The 21,081-nt window shown below is 56.6% G+C and overlaps 3 protein-coding genes across 4 annotated transcripts; 1 reads left to right on the forward strand and 2 right to left on the reverse strand.

Moving 5' to 3' along the window:
- Positions 1-925: 925 nt before the first annotated feature.
- LOC121154364 (anomalous homeobox protein-like) lies at positions 926-5,021 on the reverse strand (the record flags this gene model as incomplete). The annotated part of the gene is made up of 4 exons (XM_040977313.1): positions 4,613-5,021; positions 3,925-4,052; positions 1,791-1,914; positions 926-1,097 (listed from the first exon to the last, which is right to left on the reverse strand). Coding segments are annotated over exons 1-4 (742 nt in total), but the record flags the coding sequence as incomplete, so codon positions are not given.
- Positions 5,022-12,442: 7,421 nt separating this feature from the next.
- Positions 12,443-14,732, forward strand: LRRC14B (leucine rich repeat containing 14B). Its single transcript, XM_040977631.1, has 2 exons — positions 12,443-13,329; positions 14,087-14,732. The coding sequence occupies exons 1-2, from the start codon at positions 12,443-12,445 to the stop codon at positions 14,730-14,732; spliced, it is 1,533 nt and encodes a 510-aa protein (XP_040833565.1).
- A 2,947-nt stretch (positions 14,733-17,679) lies between these two features.
- Positions 17,680-21,059, reverse strand: CCDC127 (coiled-coil domain containing 127). 2 transcript variants are annotated; one of them, XM_040977633.1, is made up of 3 exons: positions 20,978-21,059; positions 19,600-19,728; positions 17,680-18,591 (listed from the first exon to the last, which is right to left on the reverse strand). In XM_040977633.1, the coding sequence occupies exons 2-3, from the start codon at positions 19,718-19,720 to the stop codon at positions 17,930-17,932; spliced, it is 783 nt and encodes a 260-aa protein (XP_040833567.1). In that variant the 5' UTR covers positions 19,721-19,728; positions 20,978-21,059; the 3' UTR covers positions 17,680-17,929. The 2 variants fall into 2 exon arrangements, with proteins under 2 accessions (XP_040833567.1, XP_040833566.1); XM_040977632.1 differs by having other exon boundaries at positions 20,982-21,047.
- Positions 21,060-21,081: the final 22 nt, after the last annotated feature.

The following is a 21,081-nucleotide window of genomic DNA, read 5'->3' on the forward strand; positions in this document are numbered from 1 at the left end:
CTGCGAGGTCTTCCTGGCAGTACACAAAGCAGAGTGCTCAGACAGCATTCTGCAAAGGAGAAAGGTGCTGACTGCACGGAATGCACAACAGACAGACTACAGCAGACTCACAAACCACAAAAGCTGGGGTCGTCTGCAGGCGAAGTCAATCTCCCCCCTTTTTCCAAACACACATGAAGGTGGGCCTCACTCCATGTCAGGTTCCAGAGTCACAGCTGCTCTGTCTCTGACGTGGCTTCCCTTCCTCCAATCAATCAGCAGTCACTGACCTGGTACCTGTGCGGTGGCCCCAGCACACTCATGCCCACTCCCCATCCTCACCTTCAGCTGAGAAGGCGAACGAACAGGTGAGATGGCCCCATAGCACGTGAGGACAACAGTACCTGGGAGCCAGGGGCCTTGAGATCGTCTCAGCTCCAGGAAGGTCTGTGACCAAGGCCAGGGCCTCCCAAGGTCTTTGGAGGGCGTCTGGAGACTGCGGAGGTACGCCGTCCCTGGGTCAGGCTGGAAAAAACAGAGGGAAGGAGAGGCTTCGTGACTCTATCTCGGCCTCCCTTCCAGCAAGTAGAGCAGGGTGTGGCCACTGGGTCATCAATCTTTGCTGTGAGCTATCCCCAGACCCACATCTACTCCCTGATCCCCACACCGATGCCCATCTATCTCCACATGGCAATCTGGGCACACGGGTGGGGGGCCAGGCACCTACAACCTCACCTACACCATTCCTCGGCACAGTCTGACTCTCTCTACCTTCAGGATTAGCTGGCCACCAGGTGAGGTCTTGACTGTGCTGAACATTGGTGAGGTCTGCACCTATAGCCACAGTGCCCCTGTTCCAGTGTCCCGTAACAGTTAATGCAACGAGGGGGCTTGTCAGAAAGCAAACCTCCAGATACCATGATGCTAGGGCCTTGGAGACACCCACCGGACCAATGACACCAGCGGTCCAGACGTCTCTCCTTTGTACTGGGGTCTTCGGCCACCACCCGCTGGGCTGGCTGCACATGCTGGAGCAGGGACCGCTGGCACCGCCGGTAATTAGCAAACCAGTTGTAGACCTGCTCTGCAGTCAAGCTTGTCTCCAAAGCCAAACTCTCCTGTCCGAAAACAGCACAATTAGCTTTGTTAACTCCTGGTCCGTGCCCACACTTCCACAGAAACCAAGCTGACCTCTCCAAAGGCAGCAGAATCGGCACCAGCTGCGCTGGTGGCTGACCAGGGCCTCTCCTAGCCACCTGCTTGGAGAAGACACAACACCTCCCAGGCCCAGGCTCAGTTCGGGAGTCAGGCCAGGCCAAGCGTCGTAGGGAGCCGAGCCTCAGCAGGCCTTGTAGAGCAGGCCCGCAGTGTCCTGAACCTTGCAGAGCAGGCCCACAGTGTCCTGAACCTCGGGAGGGGCCCGCTGTGTGCAGTCACCGCCCCCAGCACCATGCACCCCACACATGGGGCGACCCTGAGCAAAAGCCCCAGCAGAGAGGGGGGACCCAGCCCAGTAAGCAGCAGACAGGAGAGGCCACCAGGAGGAGCCATGCGACCACGGGACGGATGTGCTGAGGGAGCAGGAACCAGGCACTGTGGGCCAATGCCCCTACCCTCAACCCACACCCAGTACCAGCCATCTCAGCCTCCATGCCTACAGCCACACTGAGAACCTAAGAAGGCGACTGGGACTGCCCTCTGTAGACTAGGCACAGGGCACGCCCTCCCAAAAGAGGATAAAGAACAGGCGTGGGGGCAAAGGCCCAGGGACAGGCAGCTGAGGCAGAGGTAAGGCTTCCACCTGTTCTTACCCGCAGAGCCTTGCTGGGGTTAATGCTCACGGCCAAGGCAAAGTCTTGAAGCCTCCTGCGGACCTCTCTGGGGAAGTTCCGACTCTTGAGGCCATCCGGGCAGAGGCCTGCGGGTGGGGGATTCCTGGAGGAGATGAGAACAGCACAGTGAGGAGGCCCAGCGGTCCCCTGCCCTGTGACAGCAACATTTCTGAGGCAAGGCTGTCCCACAAGTGAAAATCAGCGTCTAACCCACACACCTGCAGGCCATGGCGGGGAGCTCAGCCCCAAGGCCCCCAAAGAGGGCTCCAGGATCTGGGTTCCCACCCCTATGTTTTCACATTTCCATGTGGCTTTTCCCTGTCCTCCCTGTCTGCCCGTGGGACTTATGAGGCAAAGTCCTTGGCCTTCCCACCCATCTCTCAGTGCAGCCCCACCCCCATACCCTTGCGCCCTTCTCTGCCCAGCACTTCCTCCCTAGATTTCACTGAGTTATCATCACTGACTTGCCACCATGGCGCCTGCCAGCCCACTGCACCCCTCAAACACATGGGGACCGCGGCAATGAGGCTGCAGCTGATGTTCTGTGTATTGGCTCCACTTCCCTGCCTCCCTAAGGACTTTCCAGATTCCATTCCAATTCAAGTGTTTCTTGCACCAGAGGCATCGGGGCTGGTAAACATTCTGGCGGCTCTCACCTCCCCCCAGCCCTCCGGCTGCTGCCTCAGTCAGGGCTCTCCCAGTAAAACTTCTCTAGCTTCACCCAGGGTCACTGAGCCAGCTCCTCCCCTCACCACGGGCAGCAGAGGGTCACTGCTGTTCTCCTTTATCACCCTGGACTTCCTTCTCTGCATGCCACACCCCGCACTTCCCCTCACCCCCTCGCCACTCCTCAGCTGACCACTGCAGGGGGTATGAGGAGCAGCTAGGCTGCTCAGGCCACTGGACAACATCCCCAGCACTACTCCTGAGATTGAAGCCTCCTGGAGCTAGGCAGGGGACATGTCCAAGTTGGTCACAGTTTTTCGCCACCACTGAATATATCTTCATTTCTACTGAGGACAAATATCACTTCAGTTGAAGATTTCAGCTGCAAAGCCTATGTGGACGTACATAATGCAGTGGGCACCTTACACATCCCAAATGCAGCTCATCTCCCTGGAACCACTCACCCCACCCCTGTCCTGTGTGCCTTAACAAGAACCACCACACTCCTGGTTCCGACCCAGGGCCAAAAGCCCTGGAATCTCTTCCCTTTTCACTGCATACAACTGTTCTTGGGCCATGATTTGGGTCCTGGACAATGCCTGAGCCGCAAAGAGACACCACCCTTCCTGACAGCCCTCAGGGTCAGCCAGCACCATCAGAATACAGCCCTGGGCTCTCCTTGTGGTTCATCAGTCACTCTCCCCGCAGGTGAAAATTCAGCCACCACCTGTCCCTATGGTTACAGGCGAAGGTCACTGCTGCATTTTCCAAAGGCTGTGAACACCCCTTCAGCCAGCGGACATCCCCTAAACCAGAGGTCTTAAGCCAGACCTCTGAGGTTGCCACTCCCTCTGCCTTAAACACTGGTGCTCACAAGACCACCACCATCCCTCAGGTAGGGTCTCCTTCCAAGGCTGGGACAGACCTGCACTACCAACACTGAAGAAGCCCCTCCCCACAGCCCAGCCCCCTCAGACCACGGTCTCTGCAGAGACCTGCCTGCTAGCGATGATCGATCCGCTAGCACTTCGTGGTCTCATGTCAGTGCCACCTGCAGGAAAGCAAAGCCTAGGGTGCCCCAGCATCCAGACCCAGGGAGTGCTCCCCAAACAGCTTGAGTGACAGGATGCCACCCCTACACTGGTCACCAAGTGGCTGCCTCTGCTGGGCTTCCACTGGCAGGCTGTCAGCCTCTGTGTGGTGGGTCACACAGCCCTAGCGGTCCCAGGCTCACTGACTGCTGGACTCTGAAGGACTTGCCTCACATTGGCCTCCCTGCAAGCAAGCCTCTGTAGTACAATCCATCTCTTCTTCCAGGAGCCACAGGGAGGGGTGGGGTAGCACTCAGAACAAGACCTGTGAGCCTTGCTTGGCAACAGAAAATAACGTAAGGGCATGGCCAACCCCTCAGGAGCCCCTGACACACAGAGCTAAAGCCCAGGAGTACCTCTTCCTGCAGCGGAACTTCTGCACCGGGGTCAGCGCAGCCACACCCAGCTTCCTCCTGGCCAGGTCGTAGTGAATGTCATTCCAGAGCTGCACCAACTCACGGCTGCCTCCTGGCACCCGACAACCCTGTCAAGGAGAGTCCACTAAAGCCACATGTTGGTAGGAAGGACCAGGTCTGGATGGACCCACGGTTAGCAGTGCTGAGGGCTACAGTGGGAAAGGAATAAACAGGCACAAGCTAGAACATGGAACAAGTGACATCAAGCGGCCAGGGAGGCATCAACTGCACAGAGCAAGGTCTTGGCCTCCTGCAGAGGGAATGACATACTGACAGGGATTCCAGGTGCCGCCAGACTGGGGACCGGGGTGATGATGGGTGTACCTGGCCATCTGATCACTGTCAGCGCTTCAAAGCCAGAAAGAAATCAGGTTTCACTCCACCTGCTGTGTTTATGAGCTGGCACCACTTGATGCACATCCAGTACTCAGATTCCCAAGCTGCTTGTAACTCACTCAAGTGAGAATTACCGGAACTAATCTTTGTATAAAACACCTCTCCCAGGCAGCCCTAAGGGGTTGGTCTGTGAGATGTGGGCCAGCAACTCATTGCTAGCTCCCGGCATATGGATAATGCTTGAATGGTGCACCCTGCCCCTCCTTCCAATGGCCACTGAGCCCACATGTACCTCCAGAAGCCGGCAGGCCGCCTGTTGCTGCTCCTGCTGGGCCAGGACACGGGCACACACCAGGGCCACATCTGCATTGTCCAGGAGGTGCGGGCACAGCCGGCTGTCCAGAATGGCAGAAACCAAAGGCTGCATCTGAGTGAGGTCATCTTGGATGTCATGGCATAGGCTGCCCGCGAGGGGCACCAGCTCCGCCGGGGGTGGGTGGGTGTTCCCGTGCTCCCTCAGCAACATCAAGAAGCTCTGCATCATGCCACTCTGCCAACAAAGACCAAGATCAGACCATGTGCACACAGCAGGCCACACTGCAACCTCCATGCCAGATCAGCTGTGGTGCCCAACTGGGAATGGCCAAGGACCACACGCCTGCAAAATTTCCTTCTACCCTCCACCAGAAAAAGTCTGAATCCTGAGAGGGTGACCCCATGGGAGAGTGGCCAGCACTAGTCCACCTCTTTGTCAACACTATTACTGATGTCATTGGAATGAGGTGGGGAGAGAACTCCTGCTAGTCTACTCCCCAAATATCCACAAGAGGCTATGCAAAGCCAGGTGAAAATTAGTATGGACCTCCCACGTGGACAACACAAACGACCACCTGAGCTATCACCCTGAGCTATCACCCGCTGCTTCCCTGCCTCCCAGGGTGCAGTTGGGGGCCAGGCTTGAACCCAGATACCTCACAACGATAGGTGGGATCCCCGGCAGACTTAACTGTTACTCCAGAGCCTGCCCCCAGTCACCTGACTTCCCTGAGCCTCCCTTTTCCGCATGAGATAAACTTGATTCTGTTTCCTCGGGGAGGCCCCCAAGGCGTTCCGGGGCACTTGCCCACTGCCGCTGCTGCTCACTGAAAACGCTCAGCTTCCACAGGTTAGCCTGGAAAGGGCGGCCATGAGCAACGGGGTCTGTACCCAGAGCCTACCAAAAACACTCCCGGGCTAAAGCCTAGGCCTCCACTTCGCCTGGTGCCCTGTGCCACCGCCAGGTCTCACTACAGTGCCAGCTCTCTCCTCACGGGGTCCTGACCCCTCACCGCCTCCTCACTGGGTCCCGACCCCGAGTCCCAGCACCTCCTCACATATCCTCAACCCGTGTCCCAGCACCTCCTCACCCGGTCAACCCCCACAGGGTCCCGACGCCCCCTCACCCGGTCCCGACGCCCACTCAGGGTCCCGAAACCCCCTCACCCGGTCCCGACGCCCCCTCAGGGTCCCGACGCCCCCTCACCCGGTCCCGACGCCCCCTCAGGGTCCCGACGCCCCCTCAGGGTCCCTACACCTCCTCACCCGGTCAGCCCCCTCAGGGTCCCGACGCCCCCTCACCCGGTCCCGACGCCCCCTCACCCGGTCCCGACGCCCCCTCACCCGATCCCGACGCCCCCTCACCCGGTCCTGACGCCCCCTCAGGGTCCCGACGCCCCCTCACCCGGTCCCGACGCCCCCTCAGGGTCCCGACACCCCCTCACCCGGTCCCGACGCCCCCTCACCCCGTCCCGACGCCCCCTCAGGGTCCCGACGCCCCTTAGGGTCCCGACGCCCCCTCCCCCGGTCCCGACGCCCCCACCCGGTCCCGACGCCCCCACCCGGTCCCGACGCCCCCTCAGGGTCCCGACGCCCCCTCACCCGGTCCCGACGCCCCCTCAGGGTCCCGACACCCCCTCACCCGGTCCCGACGCCCCCTCACCCCGTCCCGACGCCCCCTCAGGGTCCCGACGCCCCCTTAGGGTCCCGACGCCCCCTCACCCGGTCCCGACGCCCCCACACCCGGTCCCGACGCCCCCACACCCGGTCCCGACGCCCCCTCAGGGTCCCGACGCCCCCTCAGGGTCCCTACGCCTCCTCACCCGGTCCCGACGCCCCCTCACCCAGTCCCAATGCCCCCTCAGGGTCCCGACGCCCCCTCAGGGTCCCGACGCCCCCTCACCCGGTCCCGACGCCCCCTCACCCGGTCCCGACGCCCCCTCAGGGTCCCGACGCCCCCTCACCCGGTCCCGACGCCCCCTCAGGGTCCCGACGCCCCCTCAGAGTCCCGACGCCCCCTCACCCGGTCCCGACGCCCCCTCAGGGTCCCGACGCCCCCTCACGGGGTCACCTCTCACGGGTCTTCACTCCCGGCGCCAGCGTCCCAAACCCTGGACCCGCGTCCTCCGAGAAACCGGGGCTCCGGGAGACCAGGGCGGTGGAGGTGGGGGAGCTCCGGAAGACAGACGGCAAGGAAGGAGCGCGCACCGGGGCCTCCACCGGGCTCACCGACCTGCCCTACCGTGCCCGCTGCTCTCCTGCTCTCGCTGCTCTCGGCCCGGGTGCAGCCCCTGGTGGAGGCCCAGGCTCACACCCCGTGCTGGGCCCGACTCACCTGCAATACCGTCCGCTTCCCGCTTCCGCTGCGCGGACGTGCCGCACCAGCTCCCTCACTCCCGCGGGACCGGAGGCACCGTCGCCCGCTGGCCCAGGACTGGAGTGGTCGCTCAATGTATCCACCCGCGGCCAATCACGAGGGGGAGACTGGCGGGGCGGAGGCGCTTAGGGGCAGCCGGAAGGAGTGGAGCTGCCTGGGGTGGGAGCCCTCTGCCCGGGGCGGGCGGGAGGAGGCGCGCTCGCCCCACGCGCTCGCCCCACGCGCTCGCCCCACGTGCTCGCCCCTCTCCCGGTTTCCCGGCGCTGGGCGCTGCTCCCCGAGACCCGCTCCCCGTCCCCAGCCTCCCCGGAGAAGGCGCTATTGGAATCCACACGCGCACGGTTCTGAATGCCCCAAAAAGGGCTCTGCTTGTGGGCAGGGAGGGGTTCCGACCCTAGGGCCTGAGCCCTAGTGACCACCGCACCGAGGAAGACATTAGGCACCTGTCGTCAACACCGGCCCCCACGATCTGGCCTCGCCCCTGCGTGCGGGGAAACATGACTCTTGTGCTGCAGACCGACCACGTAGGTTTCCAAGGTGGGCCAGGTCAGACTTGAATACAATTTTATTTTATTTTTATTGGAAAGTCAGATATACAGAGAAGAGGAGAGACAGAGATGAAGATCTTCCGTCCAATGATTCACTCCCCAAGCGGCCGCAATGGCTGGAGCTGAGCCAATCCAAAGCCAGGAGCCAGGAGCTTTTTCCGGATATCCCATGTGGGTGCAGGGTCCCAAAGATTTAGGGTGTCCTCGATTGCTTTCCCAGGCCACCAGCGGGGAGGTGGATGAGAAGCGGGACTGCCAGGATTAGAACCAGCGCCCATATAGGATCCTGGCATGTTCAAGGTGAGGACTTTGGCCTCTAGGCCATCGTGCCGGGCCCTATGTGTATAAACTTTTAAAACATATGACTTATTGGGCCCGGCGCGGTGGCGCAAGTGGTTAAAGGTCCTCGCCTTGCACGCCCGGGATCCCATATGGGCGCCGGTTCTAATCCCGGCAGCCCCGCTTCCCTTCCAGCTCCCTGCCTGGTGCCTGGGAAGGCAGTCGAGGACGGCCCAATGCTTTGGGACCCTGCACCCGCGTGGGAGACCTGGAAGAGGCTCCTGGCTTCGGATTGGCTCAGCTCCAGCCGTTGCGGCCGCCTGGGGAGTGAATCATCAGATGGAAGATCTTCCTCTCTGTCTCTCCTCCTCTCTGTATATCCGCCTTTCCAATAAAAATAAAAGCCTGACCATCTGCTTGCACTGCAACATGGACACAGCACTGCATGCCTGCTCAGCTGTGCTCGGCTGTGCTCGGCTGTGCTCGGCTGTGCTCGACGGGAAGAGAGGTGCTGGGAATACACGTCCCAGAATGCACTTTGAGATACAAGGGGATGGTGCTTCTTGTCCCAGAGTGCCCATTAGATGGCTACCTAGTAGAACATCCTTTGCCAAAATTCCTCACAAAAGGCCTGGGTTAGGAATTGCTGTCCCAAAGTACCCCATGCCAGGCTGGGCAGCGTGACCACATGTTCCAGGGTGCTCTCGGATCAAGTAAAGGTTAGGGCCTGGGACTTCCTATTCTAGATGGCTGATGACCTCTGGTGCCTACTTGCCCACCCACCTGCGCCTGGCTTATGAGCGCACATGCCGAGCCACCACCCAGCTAGGCAGAGGAAGGCTGAGTGGTGTATCACCGTAACCCTAACCACCACCACACACAAGCAAAAATACATAAAGCCCTCTCCGCAGCCCATCGGGGAGCACTCCACTTGCTAAAGATTGTCTGGGGCCTGCATCTCAGGGTGCTCTGCAAGGAGTAGCAGTGGTGGTAAGGTTTCCTGGGACCTAAACTCCCTGAATTCAATGCTTGTTAGCTGATGGGTAACTCCAGCTCCTACAGGGCTTTGAGAACCCTGACATGGGATTCCAGCTCCCAGAGTGCCTGTGGGGACACTGAGTGGGACTCCAGTTCCCAGAGCGCCTGTGGGCACCCTGCCGTGTGACTCCACCTCCCAAGAGTGCCTTGCTGGTGAATGCACCCTGCCACTTTCTATCACAGAGGGCCTGGCTGGTGCAAGGCCCAAGGGTCTTCCATTCCCTTCCAAGCTTTGGCATGCAAGCCGTTCGGCCTTGGACCCCTGATCTTCCAATGACACGTGTCCAGAAACACCATCTGTGTTCCCCACTTGACCCTAAGATGGCTCAGGTTCCTCTGTCTAGTGTTCAGAATGCCCTAGAGGAATAGAGGCAGAAAAGGCAGCTTCACACGCTCTCTCGTGGCCACCAGCACTCACTGCAGGACGCTCCTCCAGGCCTCTCCTGCCAAATCAAGGGAAGCAGCCCAGCCCAGAGAGGCATTCTCTCTCAAGCACCCTCTTTACAGAGGTTGCACAGGAGTCCCATGACAGAAGCCTTACGCACGCCCTCAGGGTCTGCATTCGCATGGAAAAAGCAGTCTAGAGCCACAGCACAGCACAGCACAGCACACAGCACACTCCCTCCCAGGAGCCCAGCAGCTTTCTGTCTCCTCCTTCCTGCCTGCCTACCTGCCTCCCTCTGTCCTATTTGCTTTGATCTTATTTGCTTTGAAACACAGAGGAACAGAGAGGGAAAAGCAGCAATCTTTCTTGCATCTGCTGGCTCACTTCCCCAGGGACCACCACCAGAGCCAGCAGTGGCTGGGCCAGGACAAGCCTGGGAATCAGGAGCTTCCTCCAGATCTCCCACAGGAGCACAGGAGCACAGGGCCACAGGGCCACAGGGTCACAAGCCCCTGCACCATCCTCTGCTGCTCTCCCAGGAGTACCAGCAGGGAGCTGGACTGCAGGGGAAACAGCCCGGCTTTAAAATAGCACCAATACAGGTCATCTGCCTGGGAGGCTGAGACACCCATTCCACTGGGATATCATTCCACCCATGCTGGTTTCTTTACCAGCTCCTTCACCATGCAGGTTGCCTCTCCCCCTGGTTTGCACAACTTATGCCGTTGTGTGCTGTGAGAGCAGCCAGTACAGATGAGGAATCCAGGCATGTTGCTACTCTACCTGTCCTGGTGAGAAGGACCTCTGTGGGGAACAGACATCCGCTCTTGGGATGTCTTGTTGCAGATGGCACATCGGCGATGGCCAATGGTCCATAGCTGGCCTGCAGGAGAGAGAGTCTTGAGTCCAGGATGGCCCTGGTGGAGGGTGAAGCATTCCCTGGTGAACGAGAGGGCAGTGGCATCTGGCTGAGGATGGGTGTAGCGCCCAGGTCGCTGTCAGCACGCCCTGGAGAAGTGGGTTAAGTGCCCTGCTCTAGATTCCCTATCCCTGAGGACATGTGCTCAGTTCCACCATCAGTGTGACATTGGTCAGAAAAGCCGGTTTCTCACTCCCTCTAGTGGCTTCCTTGACTCAGTGCAATACTTTCTCAGCGCGCTGAGTGCTCCTTTCCAGCTTCCCTGTGAAGTAGAGGAAACTCAGGGTTGTGCTTGAGTCCCCAAGGCCGCAGTGCTGATGAAACATTATTTGTGTGGTATGTGCAAACCACATGGGATGGTTCAAATTTCAGCAGCCCCACTTCTCATCCAGCTCCCTGCTTGTGGCCTGGGAAAGCAGTTGAGGACAGCCCAAAGCCTTGGGCCCCTGTACCTGCATGTTAGACCTGGAGGAAGTTCCTGGCTCCTGGCTTTGGATCAGCGAACACCGGCGGTTTTGGTCACTTGGGGAGTGAATCATCAGACAAAAGGTATTTTTCTCTGTCTCTCCTTCTCTCTATATATATAGCTGCCTTTGTTACAAAAATAAATTAATTAATTAAACGTTTTTTTAAAAATAGAGAAAAAATGTAACCTAGGTCACATATGCAGTGTAGTATCTTTTGTGCATCAAACAACACTAACTGAAAACATCACTGGCATCAAGCAACTTAAGCAACACATGTGCAAATACACCAACACACTTTTTTTTCTTTTTAATTTAATTTTTGATAATGTTTACATAGTTGATCAGGGTGGGGAGGGTCGAGGATCAGGGGATGGTGGGTGAAACCATTGTTTACATATTTTTTTTCTTGTATATGTCAAAGAAGGGATTAGGGCCCAAAATAAATCTTTAAATAAAAAAAACATATTGAGGCCAGGCTGCAGCAGGCAAAGCACTTCTGCACTGAAGGGTTGTGATGCCCCAGGAAGTCTGGTCCTGACCAAACAGGACAGTGTGGGTCAACTGGGTAGTTTTTATGCCTAGAGAATGGACCTATAACAGGACAGTGATTGCATCAGGGTGCATGAAGGAGTTGAAAGAATGTGGTTTTCAACAAGACAAACAGCTGCCTTAATCCTGGGGAAACTGGCTCCTCACAGCAAAATTCCCGTGCTGGGAGGGTCCCTGACATGCCCCCATGGCTACTCCTCCAGCCTAGCCCAGGGAGAACTGCTGGTTGGGAGCTCAGGGCCATACAGTCATGTGAGATGTCTCCACATGAGGAAGGGACCAAGTCCCCAACAACCTACAAGCTCAGCTTCTCAGAGGACACCACTTGATACCTGTGACCACCTTGGAACTACTGGTGTAGACTCAACAGGTAATACTGCTGATACAGGCTCTGAAACAACTGCTAACACTACTCAATGACTTGACAGTGTTAATATTTTACTTTGCTGCCTTGAACTTTGCTAGACCACCAGTGTCCCAGTCACTGAGGGATTTATAGGAGTTCATCTGGCCCCTGAATAGCCCCTGGTGCTGCCCTGTGGCCATCTACCATCCCACCTGAAACCCTGAGGAGCCCCTGACCCCACAGACCAGGCACAGCTTGTGTACTTGCTTGTGTCTTCCTCATAACCATGAAGCACCAAGGGTACAGTTGCTAACGTGGGCACCTGGGAAACTGACCGAGCCTCTGGTATCTATCATTCCTGCTCAGCTCCCATCTTCCTGTGTAACTGCCACGCTCAGTCACTACCAAGCAGGTGCTAGATCTGCTCAGAGGTTGAGCACCCACACTCCCTGGCACAATGGTGACCACATCACCTGTTGGCTGCAGGGGCACAACATGCAGCTTCACACACTGGTCTGGGAATGTGTAGCACCAGGTCCAACAGGAGCCCAAGGTCAGGACGGAGGGTGGCATGTATGCACCTGTGTCGAGTGACAAGCCAGGCCACACAGAGGGGACTCCAGAGAGGGCAGGCTGGACATCTACCAACCTGGCATCCTTGCCCTTACCTTGAGGAAGTGAAATCACACTCGCAGGTTTTGTGCAGGCTCCATGTCAAGCTGCTCTGCCTCCCCCCGTGGGGGCCACGAGGTCCAGCATATGCTTCTGGGGTCACAGCCAAGCAGGCACCCTGATCAAAATAGCAGTCACAAGACCTAGGGCAAAGTTGGCAGAAGCCCCTCTCTGCAGTAGCTAAAAATAAGCATGACAGGCCAGGCGAGAGCGGAGGGACAGGCAACATGAGGTCGCTGCGTTGCATGTCGGCTGAGGCACTTGTGTCCCACCCACAGCTGGCCCGGGAGGGCCTGGGCAGTGTGGCCCACGATCTCTACCCACTGCTGTTCAGGGCCAGCTACCTGCTAGAGCAGCCAGAGGTGGTGTGTGCTGTGCTGGGACAGTGGCCCCTGGAGGAGTTCCGCCTGCGGGCACTGCTGGGACCCAGCACCGAGCACTCAGAGGACCTACGGGACCGCGCATGCAGGGCCTGCCTGGAGGCCTGCGTGCAGGGCCTGGTGCGCCATGTGCGGCGGAGTGGCCAGCGGCGACTGCGAGTGGCCGATCTCACGGGCCTACAGGACGTGCAGGAGCAGCGCTGCCCGTGTGGGAGGGCCCTGGGCCGGTGGGGACGCACCCAGCTGCTGGCCAGGACCTGCTGCGAGCTGCAGGAGGCTCCCTGTGCGGCAGGGCACCCCGTGCAGGTGCTCACCGACCTCTTTGTCACCGATGGCAACTTCGAGGTGGTGGTGCAGGCCCTGCAGCCCACCGGCCCCACACCCTTACAGCTGCGCTGCCCCTCGGTCCGCGCTGACAGCCTGAGTCCTGAGCAACTTCTGCATGTGCTGCACCTGGCGGGGCCGGAGTCACTGCGCAAGCTTGAGGTGGTGCACAACGTGCGGCTGCACGCTGGCCACGTGCAGCAGCTGCTGGCCCAGGTGGGCTTTCCGCAGCTGGCCTCGCTCACTCTGCCCACCAGGGCCTTTGATATGCCCCAGGCCTGCTCCCCAACTCCTGACAGCCAAGACTCCCTCCTCACCTCCATTGCTGGGGAGCTGGGCCGCATGGCCCACCTCACAGAGCTGAATGTGGCCTTCTCCACGCTGACTGGCAAGGTCCCCACACTGCTCAGGTGAGTCAGAGTCTTGGGGGAGCGGGGAATAAAACCAAGCAGGAAGCGGGTTACACCCTCCTGGCCCAGTGAAGACACATGGGCTGAGGCTGCCCCTCAGGTTCCAGGGCGTCAGGCTCTCCGGGCTAACCAGATCACGGATGGGGATGGGAGGTGATCAGGGCTGGGCTTCCTCTTGAGTTCTTGTTGCCCCAGGGTCTGCTGGATACTCATGTTGAGTGTTCTGAGCAGTTGTGTGCTTGATGTGAAAGGAGATGAAAGGACTTTACCACCTGGAGTGATTACACTTGGCGTGCCCAGCGCCGCATGGTACAGACCATACATGGGAATGAGCAGGGCTGTGCATGTCCCTGCTCAGCTGTTGAGGGATGCTGAAACTAAGCTGTGCATGGTTCACGTGTGACACCTACATGTGCTTTGCTTCATGTGTTTAAAATGTGTTTTAAATGACCACTCACAGGTTTAAAATGTTTAAAGTATGAGATGCATGCATGTCATGTATCACACCTGCATTCACTTTATGGGTGACACACGTGCTGCACGTGTCACACTTATGTGTACTTCACCTGTAACTTCTGTATGTGCTTTGTGTGTGCTACCTGCACACTCTTCACATGCAACACTTGCTGCTCTTCTGACTTTTGCCACTGAGGACATAGGCTGCTGGAGCACAATTTCTGACTGGACTTGGTGGATTTTGACCTCCAAGGCCCCAGCCCTCTAGGCCTCCTCTTTACCTGTGCTGTTCTCCCTGCAGCTCCCTCAGAACCCCGCTGCGCACACTGGACCTGGCCCACTGCGCCCTGAGCCACACAGACATGGCCTTTCTGGCAGACTGCATTCATGCCACCCACCTGGAGGTGCTGGACCTCAGCGGACATAACCTGGTCCACCTGTTCCCCTCAACCTTTTTCAAGCTGCTTCGCCAGGCGGCTGCAACGCTCAGGGTGCTGACACTGGAGGAGTGCGGCATTGCTGACAGCAATGTGGGCATGATGATTCTGGGCCTGAGCCCCTGCAGCTGTCTGCAGGAGTTCCGGTTCCTGGGGAACCCACTGTCAGCCCGAGCCCTCAGGCGCCTCTTTGCTGCCTTATGTGAGCTCCCCCGCCTGCGGCGCATAGAGTTCCCTGTGCCCAGGGACTGCTATCCCGAGGACATTGCCTACCCGCAGGATGAGCCAGCCCTGTCCAGGTTTGACCAGCAGAAGTATGCAGCAATCTCTGAGGAGCTGCAGGCAGTGCTGCTACGAGCCCAGCGAGACGACATTCAGGCCTGCACGCCCCTGCATGGGAGCTTCGACCCTGACGTGCAGGAGACCAGTGAGGAGCTTGGGGCCTTCCTGCTGCAAGCATTTAGAGCTGCCCTGGACAACTTCTCCCGCATCCTCAGACAGATAGAATAGCCCACAGATTGCCCAGGGGACAGGGAGCAGTTCCTTCCAGAGCAGGTGAGGCCCATGTGGCAGGGGGAGCTGGGTGCCTATGGAGCCTCACAGCTAGGAGGGGACAGAATATGTCAGAAGAGGGCTGAGTTGAGCACATCCACGAACAGTCAGCAAGAGACAACAGGGGTGGCCCCGTGCCTGGAGCGCCCTGTGCCCTTCAGCTTCTCCCGTGTGCTGCAGTTCCTACTCCTGGGCTCTACATAAAAGTTATCTGGACCGCAGGCACCAAAGCCGCCTGTATCCAGGACCACTCGGGCTGTGTGCTGACCAGGCTCCCTCTGAGGACTGCTCTGGGGGCTAATGTGATGCTTAGTGACGTTTGCACCTGGTCTGCTCCCAGATCTGCTCTGTGCCAAGTGTGGCTGACTCAGACATGGCAAGGCAATAAACCATTTTATCAGGTTGGAAACTGGCATGTGGTTTGGTTCACCCCCCACTCCCAATTACAGCAAAGCTGCTGGCACCTGCACACACCAGCCCTGGGTCTGTCCTCCAGGTCCCTCCCCTGCTGTCTATCTCACTAGACTTGCCCGTGGGCACATGCACTCTGGCACTCACTGGATGGACTGCAGTCTGGGGCAACAAGAGGCCTTCATCCCTGCTTACCCAGTCCTGCCCACACACATCTGTTCTTCCTCCTTCCAGATCTGACTGCAGAGTGCAGGACCTACGGTAAGCCTAAGGGGAGCTGGGCAAGGTTGGCTGTGCTCAGAGGGAGTCTGGTGGACCAAAAATCCCAGTTCTCAGGCCAGTCCAGGCCTCAGGTCCCCCTCCCCATCCCCTGGACAGGGTCTGTGCAGCTGCAACTTCCTGGCACCACAGGAGCCCCCAGGCTGAGGGTTCCATGTAGGTCCCAGTCCTGGATTCTCATTGCACCTGCCTGGCCCAACCCTGGGACTCTCCCACCACCACTGTGCTGTACCTGGCCACTCCCCAGCACAGGCCTAAGGAGGAGGGAGAAGAGATGGTCCAAATGGATGGGAAGAGAGATAGACATTTCTCATTTCCTTTTGGAAAAAATACTCTCCTGATTTTCACTGCATCAGAGACTCCATCTTTTGTCCCCAAGTTCATTCCTCAAATGTTTCTAACAGCCAGGCTGGGCCAGGCCAAAACCAGAGGCCAGGGGCCCATCCAGGCCTCCCACATGGGCGTCAGGAATCCAAGTGGTTGGGCCATCTTTTGCTGCTTTCCCGGAGCATTAGCAGGGAGTTGGATGGCAGTACAGAGATTGGACTTGAACCCTGCACAAAGATGTGGGTGCAGGTACCCCCGTGGCTGCCCATCTGCCATTCCAGGTTCCTCTTTATTCTGCTTTGAGGCCCTCCTAAAAGATCTGATGTCAATCCTGGTTCCCAATGGCCTGGGTTCTAATTAGCAGAGAAATGCTGTAACTGCACGGGCACTTTGGCACTCACTTCACACTGCAGCTGTTAAGGTGATCAAGCAGGAGTCTGGCTGCTGCCCCACACAGGTGCTCCACAAACACCGGCCCACATGCCAGGACCATACTGTGCTGCTTGATGCAGATACTCAGAATCAGAGGTGGCCGGGCAGTCCCTCGGGGTCACGTCTGTTCCTTGCTTAGCCATGCCATTGTGTCTTTGTGACTAGAAAGCTTTCTCCTTCTCAGAGAGATAAGCAAAGGGTTGAGCAGATTCTTCATGACTTAGCATGGAACCAGTAGTTGCAATCCTGGACTCCAGGTTCTGTGAGGCGTTTGCTGTCATCACATCTCACCATAGGTGTGCTCCTCGAAGAAAGCCAACCCTGAGTGTGCCAGCCCACATATGCTCACATGCACATGAAAGCACATGTATGAAACATGCAAAAGCATTATGTTTCCTTACCAAAACTTTAACAGGGGAGATGAACATCTTGATTGCATGAGTTGACAAGGGCCACAGGGCTGGCTGTGGCTGCCAGGCGGTCATTTGGATCTCATTACCACCAATGAGAGGCTCCCTGTGCCAAAACTTCCTGGGCAAACTCTGGGCCCCCACTCAACCCTGGTCTCTCCCCTGGAGTCTGGACTGGGGTGTGCCACAGGGAGGATGTGCCATGGGGGGGTGCCAGGTACTCTGCCCCAAATTAAAACGCTGGATGCAGACTTACCAGTACCCTGGCAGACATTTCACGTGTGTAGTCATAGCCGGGTATGGGAGGTGCTGCTACCTGGGGCTTCCCAGGATCCTCCAGATGCTAAGCCCTGTGCTCTCCAGGGTAACAAATCTCAGGCACCAGGTAGGCCAAATCCTAGGAGACATACAGCAGGTCAGGGGCAATGGGAATGGTCCTGGGGACCCCACACAGAAGGCAGTGACAATACTCACATAGGATTAGAGAATTCTATGGTGTCAGGTCATGTCAGCTATGTGTGAAAGGACCAGCACGCCTGCCTATCTCCTGGCTTGAAGCAGCAACTGAGATAACTTTTGCACATGAACACATGGAAGAGACTCTGTGTAGAGGAAGAATCACCTAAGTAGTAAGAGGTGTTCTCACTGCTCTGGAACCCCGGTCACAGGACAACATCCATGCTCATACCTGCTCCCATGGAAACATGACCATGTCCACGTTCACATCTGCTCCCCCGGTCACAGGACAACATCCATGCTCATACCTGCTCCCATGGAAACATGACCATGTCCACGTTCACATCTGCTCCCATGGAAACAGGACAACATGCATGCTCATACCTGCTCCCATGGAAACAGGACCATGTCCACATTCATATCTGCTCCCCTGGTTACAGGACAACATCCATGCTCACACCTGCTTCCCCGGGCTCCTTCCCTCCACAGGATGAGATCCTCCCAACATCACACAACCTCCTTCATCACTGACAACTACTTCCTTCTATCATCACTGATAGTTCGTAAATGTCAGATCACAGAAAAATCACTCAAGCAAGAAACAGTTTATTTAGGGAAAAATCAAAACAAAGCTACTTACAGTAAAGATCAATACTGCATTTCACTCATTACTTTTAGAAAAACAACTTTTCCCCTGAGATAACTGGGAGGCGATGCTGTTCAGGTTGGAAGCCAAACAAGACACCCTGTGCTGCATGAGCTTCACTTAGCCATGGCTCGTGGGGACACCCGGGGCCACCACAGCCAGGACATCACCAGAGTGACCACTGCATGCTGGGCTCACTTCTCTAGGATGACCTTTTCTACCTTCCTGAACTTCTTCAGTTCAACAAGCAGCTCCCAGTACTGGAGATACAGCCACATGAGTCGGCCATTCTGGCGTTTGTTGGTATTCCAGATGCCACCACAATGTGTATCATGCTTAAATATGTCGGTCAGCCCTGACACCATGTCCAGGTCAGCAGCCACTGGGTCAACAGAGGCACGCACCAACAGGCTCTTCTCCATCTCCAGGCGCTGGCCGCGAGGCAGCAACCGACTACAGTAGATGCTCTGGCGCTCTGTGAGTGCATCCTCAAACTCTTGCAGCAGACGCCGAGCTCTCTGCTGCCAGTCCTCCTCCCCCTGCAGGCAGCGCAGGTAGGCACCCCTCAAGGGCTGCAGCTGCCTCGCCTCCTGTACAAGCTGAGCCCGCTCCTGCTCCAGAAGCTTCCTCTCCTCCACCATCTTGCGTCCCTGAGAGATCAGAGCCTCACGAAAACTAGCTGTTCGGTTTTGCTCCTTCTCAAGTTCCAGGGATAGCCGAGCGACGGCCCGTCGACTCTCTGAGATTGTGGCATGGTACTTGGCCTCCAAATCCTGCTGGAAAGTGGCTGTCTGCTCACGATATGCTTCTCTCTCTCTCTCGATTTCTTTTTTGGATTCCCTAGACCAAATCCAACCTGACATGGACAAGGGAGGAGAAAATCACACACTTAGTCAAGTCAGTAAGGCCTCAGACCTCAGAGATACCAGGAACACGACATTCTGTATAGAACCGTACAGCTAAGTTCCCTTTTCTAAAACTTATTTATTTATTTGTAGTAGAGGACGGCTGAAGCCCGTGGGTCCTTGCACCCGTGTGGGAGACCTGGAAGAAGCTCTAGGTTCTCAGCTTTGGACTTGTCCGGCTCCAAATGTGATATCTGCACAGTGAACCAGTAGATAGAAAATAGCTTTCTCTAAATTTGCCTTTCAAATAAAAAGTAATAATTTTTAAAAGTTAATTTACTGGGCCTGGCGGTGTGCCCTAGTGGCTAAGGGCCTCGCCTTGAATGCACTAGGATCCCATATGGTCGCCGGTTCTAATCCCGGCAGCTCCACTTTCTTTCTAGCTCTCCTCCTCTCTATATATCTGACTTTGTGATAAAAATAAAATAAATCTTTTTAAAAAAAGAAAAGAAAGTTAATTTACTTATTTGAAAGTCAGAGAAACAGACACAGAGGGTAAGAGAAAAAATATCTTATAAGCCAGTTCACTTTCCCGGGAAGAGAAAGCATCATATCAGAAGCCCAAAAATGAAAGGTAAGGAAGTCATGAGCAAAAGCTGTTACCAAAGGCAACCCTGTAAAACAAGTGGAAAATCAAAGTCTCTTCAGGACTCCTCCAGCATTCTAAATGCAGGCTAACCCTTCTAACCCACCTGGCCTCCCCTCATGCAGGAGAGCTCGGCCACAGTGCTGAAACGGCAGTTCTGGCAGGAGAGGCACTGAGACCAAGGGAAAGGGTTGCTCTTTGGGGCCAACTGTGGGTCCACAGCTACAGCCCATCCTGCAGTGCCTGGCTGAGTCCATTCTAGCTTTCTGCTAGCGGCACCTGGGAAGCCACCCACGTTCTTTAGGTTCCTCTACTTTGTTGCATCCACACTTAAAGCCCCCAAACCAAAAATGTCAGGAAATCCATGACTTACGGAAAGCTGCCAATCCCAGCATTGGAACTAACAGGGCATAATTCCACCTGCTTCCATCACCTCCATCAGCCCTGGAATGAGGGCGGATATTCCAATTTGGGGGATCATTTAAATTATTCATGGATCTACCTTGAAGTAAAAGAAAAATACCATTAACTACATAGGAGGAATATGAGTACATCTGTCACAAGCGCATCATCCACAAAGGATTATAGGGACGATTTTTTCATTCAAGAAAATGTTTCTAGTTCCCTGGACGCAGCACAGAGTAAGCCCTATGGCACCAAGGAAGTAGAACAAGACCTCAATGAGATGAATGGACCATCTGGAAGGGCAAAAGAGGGACAGATCAGCTCAGGAGCCCACACACAGGCAGAGCGAGACCCACTGTACCCCGACTTGCACATGTCTGCCAGCTATGCTTGGTTTCCTGTGTTTCCCTGACAACTTCCAGGGTGTGTTTGTAAGGAACCTTCTGGATATGACCAGCATTTGATCCTGTAGGACAGTTCCTCACAGCAAACCATTCAAAGCACACACACACAGGTGAACAAGATACTTCCACAAATTCATGGAAAAGGTAACAAGATGCATCTGCTTTGCTGCAAAAATACTTAACATCCGTGCAGTTTCTCCTGACATGTTTTCCATTAAGCTTTTGTTTTGTTAAAGATTTATTTTTTATTGGAAAAGCAGATTTAGAGAAAGAGATACAGAAAGTCCTCCATCCGCTAGTTCGCTCCCAAATGGCCAGATTGGCCAGAGCTGAGCCAATCTGAAGCCAGAAGCCAAGAGTTTCTTCTGGCTCTCCCAAATGCAGGTGCAGGGTCCCAAGGCTTTGGGCCATCCTCCACTGCTTTCCCAGGCCACAAGCAGGGAGCTGGAAGGGTGGTGGAGCTGCCGGAACACAAACCTATGTCTATGAGAGGTCCTGACACATGCAAGGCGAGGATTCAACCACTAGGCCATCAGGTCGGTACCTTCCTTTGTATCCACACTTGCACATTCTACTGCTTCCATCTCTGAAGAAGTGAAACCAGCAACATGGGCTGGCGCTGGGCATGCATACTGCCCACCTCAAAAACGTTGTGAAGGGGGGCATAGTGTTTCAGCAGAAGACACAGCAAAGATTACGCATAGAACGACACTAACACTCCAACTTCCAAGACACCAGGGGCCAGCAAAACCATCCCAGGAGACACGCGACAGGCCAGGAAGCCACCGGCGGGATCGCTCCTTCCCTTCCCCGACCCTCCCGGACCCTCCCGGACCCTCCCGGACCCTCCCGGACCTTCCCCGACCCTCCCCGACCCTCCCCGACTCTCCGACTCTCCCCGACCCTCCAACCCGCCCCGACCCCGCCCCGACCAGGCCGCACCTACAGGGCTGAGGGCGCCAGAACCGCCCTGGTCCCTGGCGCAGCCTTCCGCGGGACCACTCTGCGCAGGCGCAAGACTGCACCCATCGGCCCCAGCGCGGCGA

The sequence above is a fragment of the Ochotona curzoniae genome, unplaced genomic scaffold (assembly GCF_017591425.1).
Source record: "Ochotona curzoniae isolate NIBS_2020 unplaced genomic scaffold, NIBS_Ocur_1.0 contig_2754, whole genome shotgun sequence".
Classification (NCBI taxonomy): Eukaryota; Metazoa; Chordata; class Mammalia; order Lagomorpha; family Ochotonidae; genus Ochotona; species Ochotona curzoniae.

Excerpts from the sequence above, each read along its gene's own strand:
- LRRC14B (XM_040977631.1), top strand. The coding sequence starts at position 12,443 with ATGAGGTCGCTGCGTTGCATGTCGGCTGAGGCACTTGTGTCCCACCCA. Across the intron at positions 13,330-14,086 it reads AAGGTCCCCACACTGCTCAG|CTCCCTCAGAACCCCGCTGC; the intron begins GTGAGTCAGAGT and ends TTCTCCCTGCAG.
- CCDC127 (XM_040977633.1), bottom strand. The coding sequence starts at position 19,720 with ATGAATAATTTAAATGATCCCCCAAATTGGAATATCCGCCCTCATTCC. Across the intron at positions 18,592-19,599 it reads GCTGGGATTGGCAGCTTTCC|GTTGGATTTGGTCTAGGGAA; the intron begins GTAAGTCATGGA and ends TGTCCATGTCAG.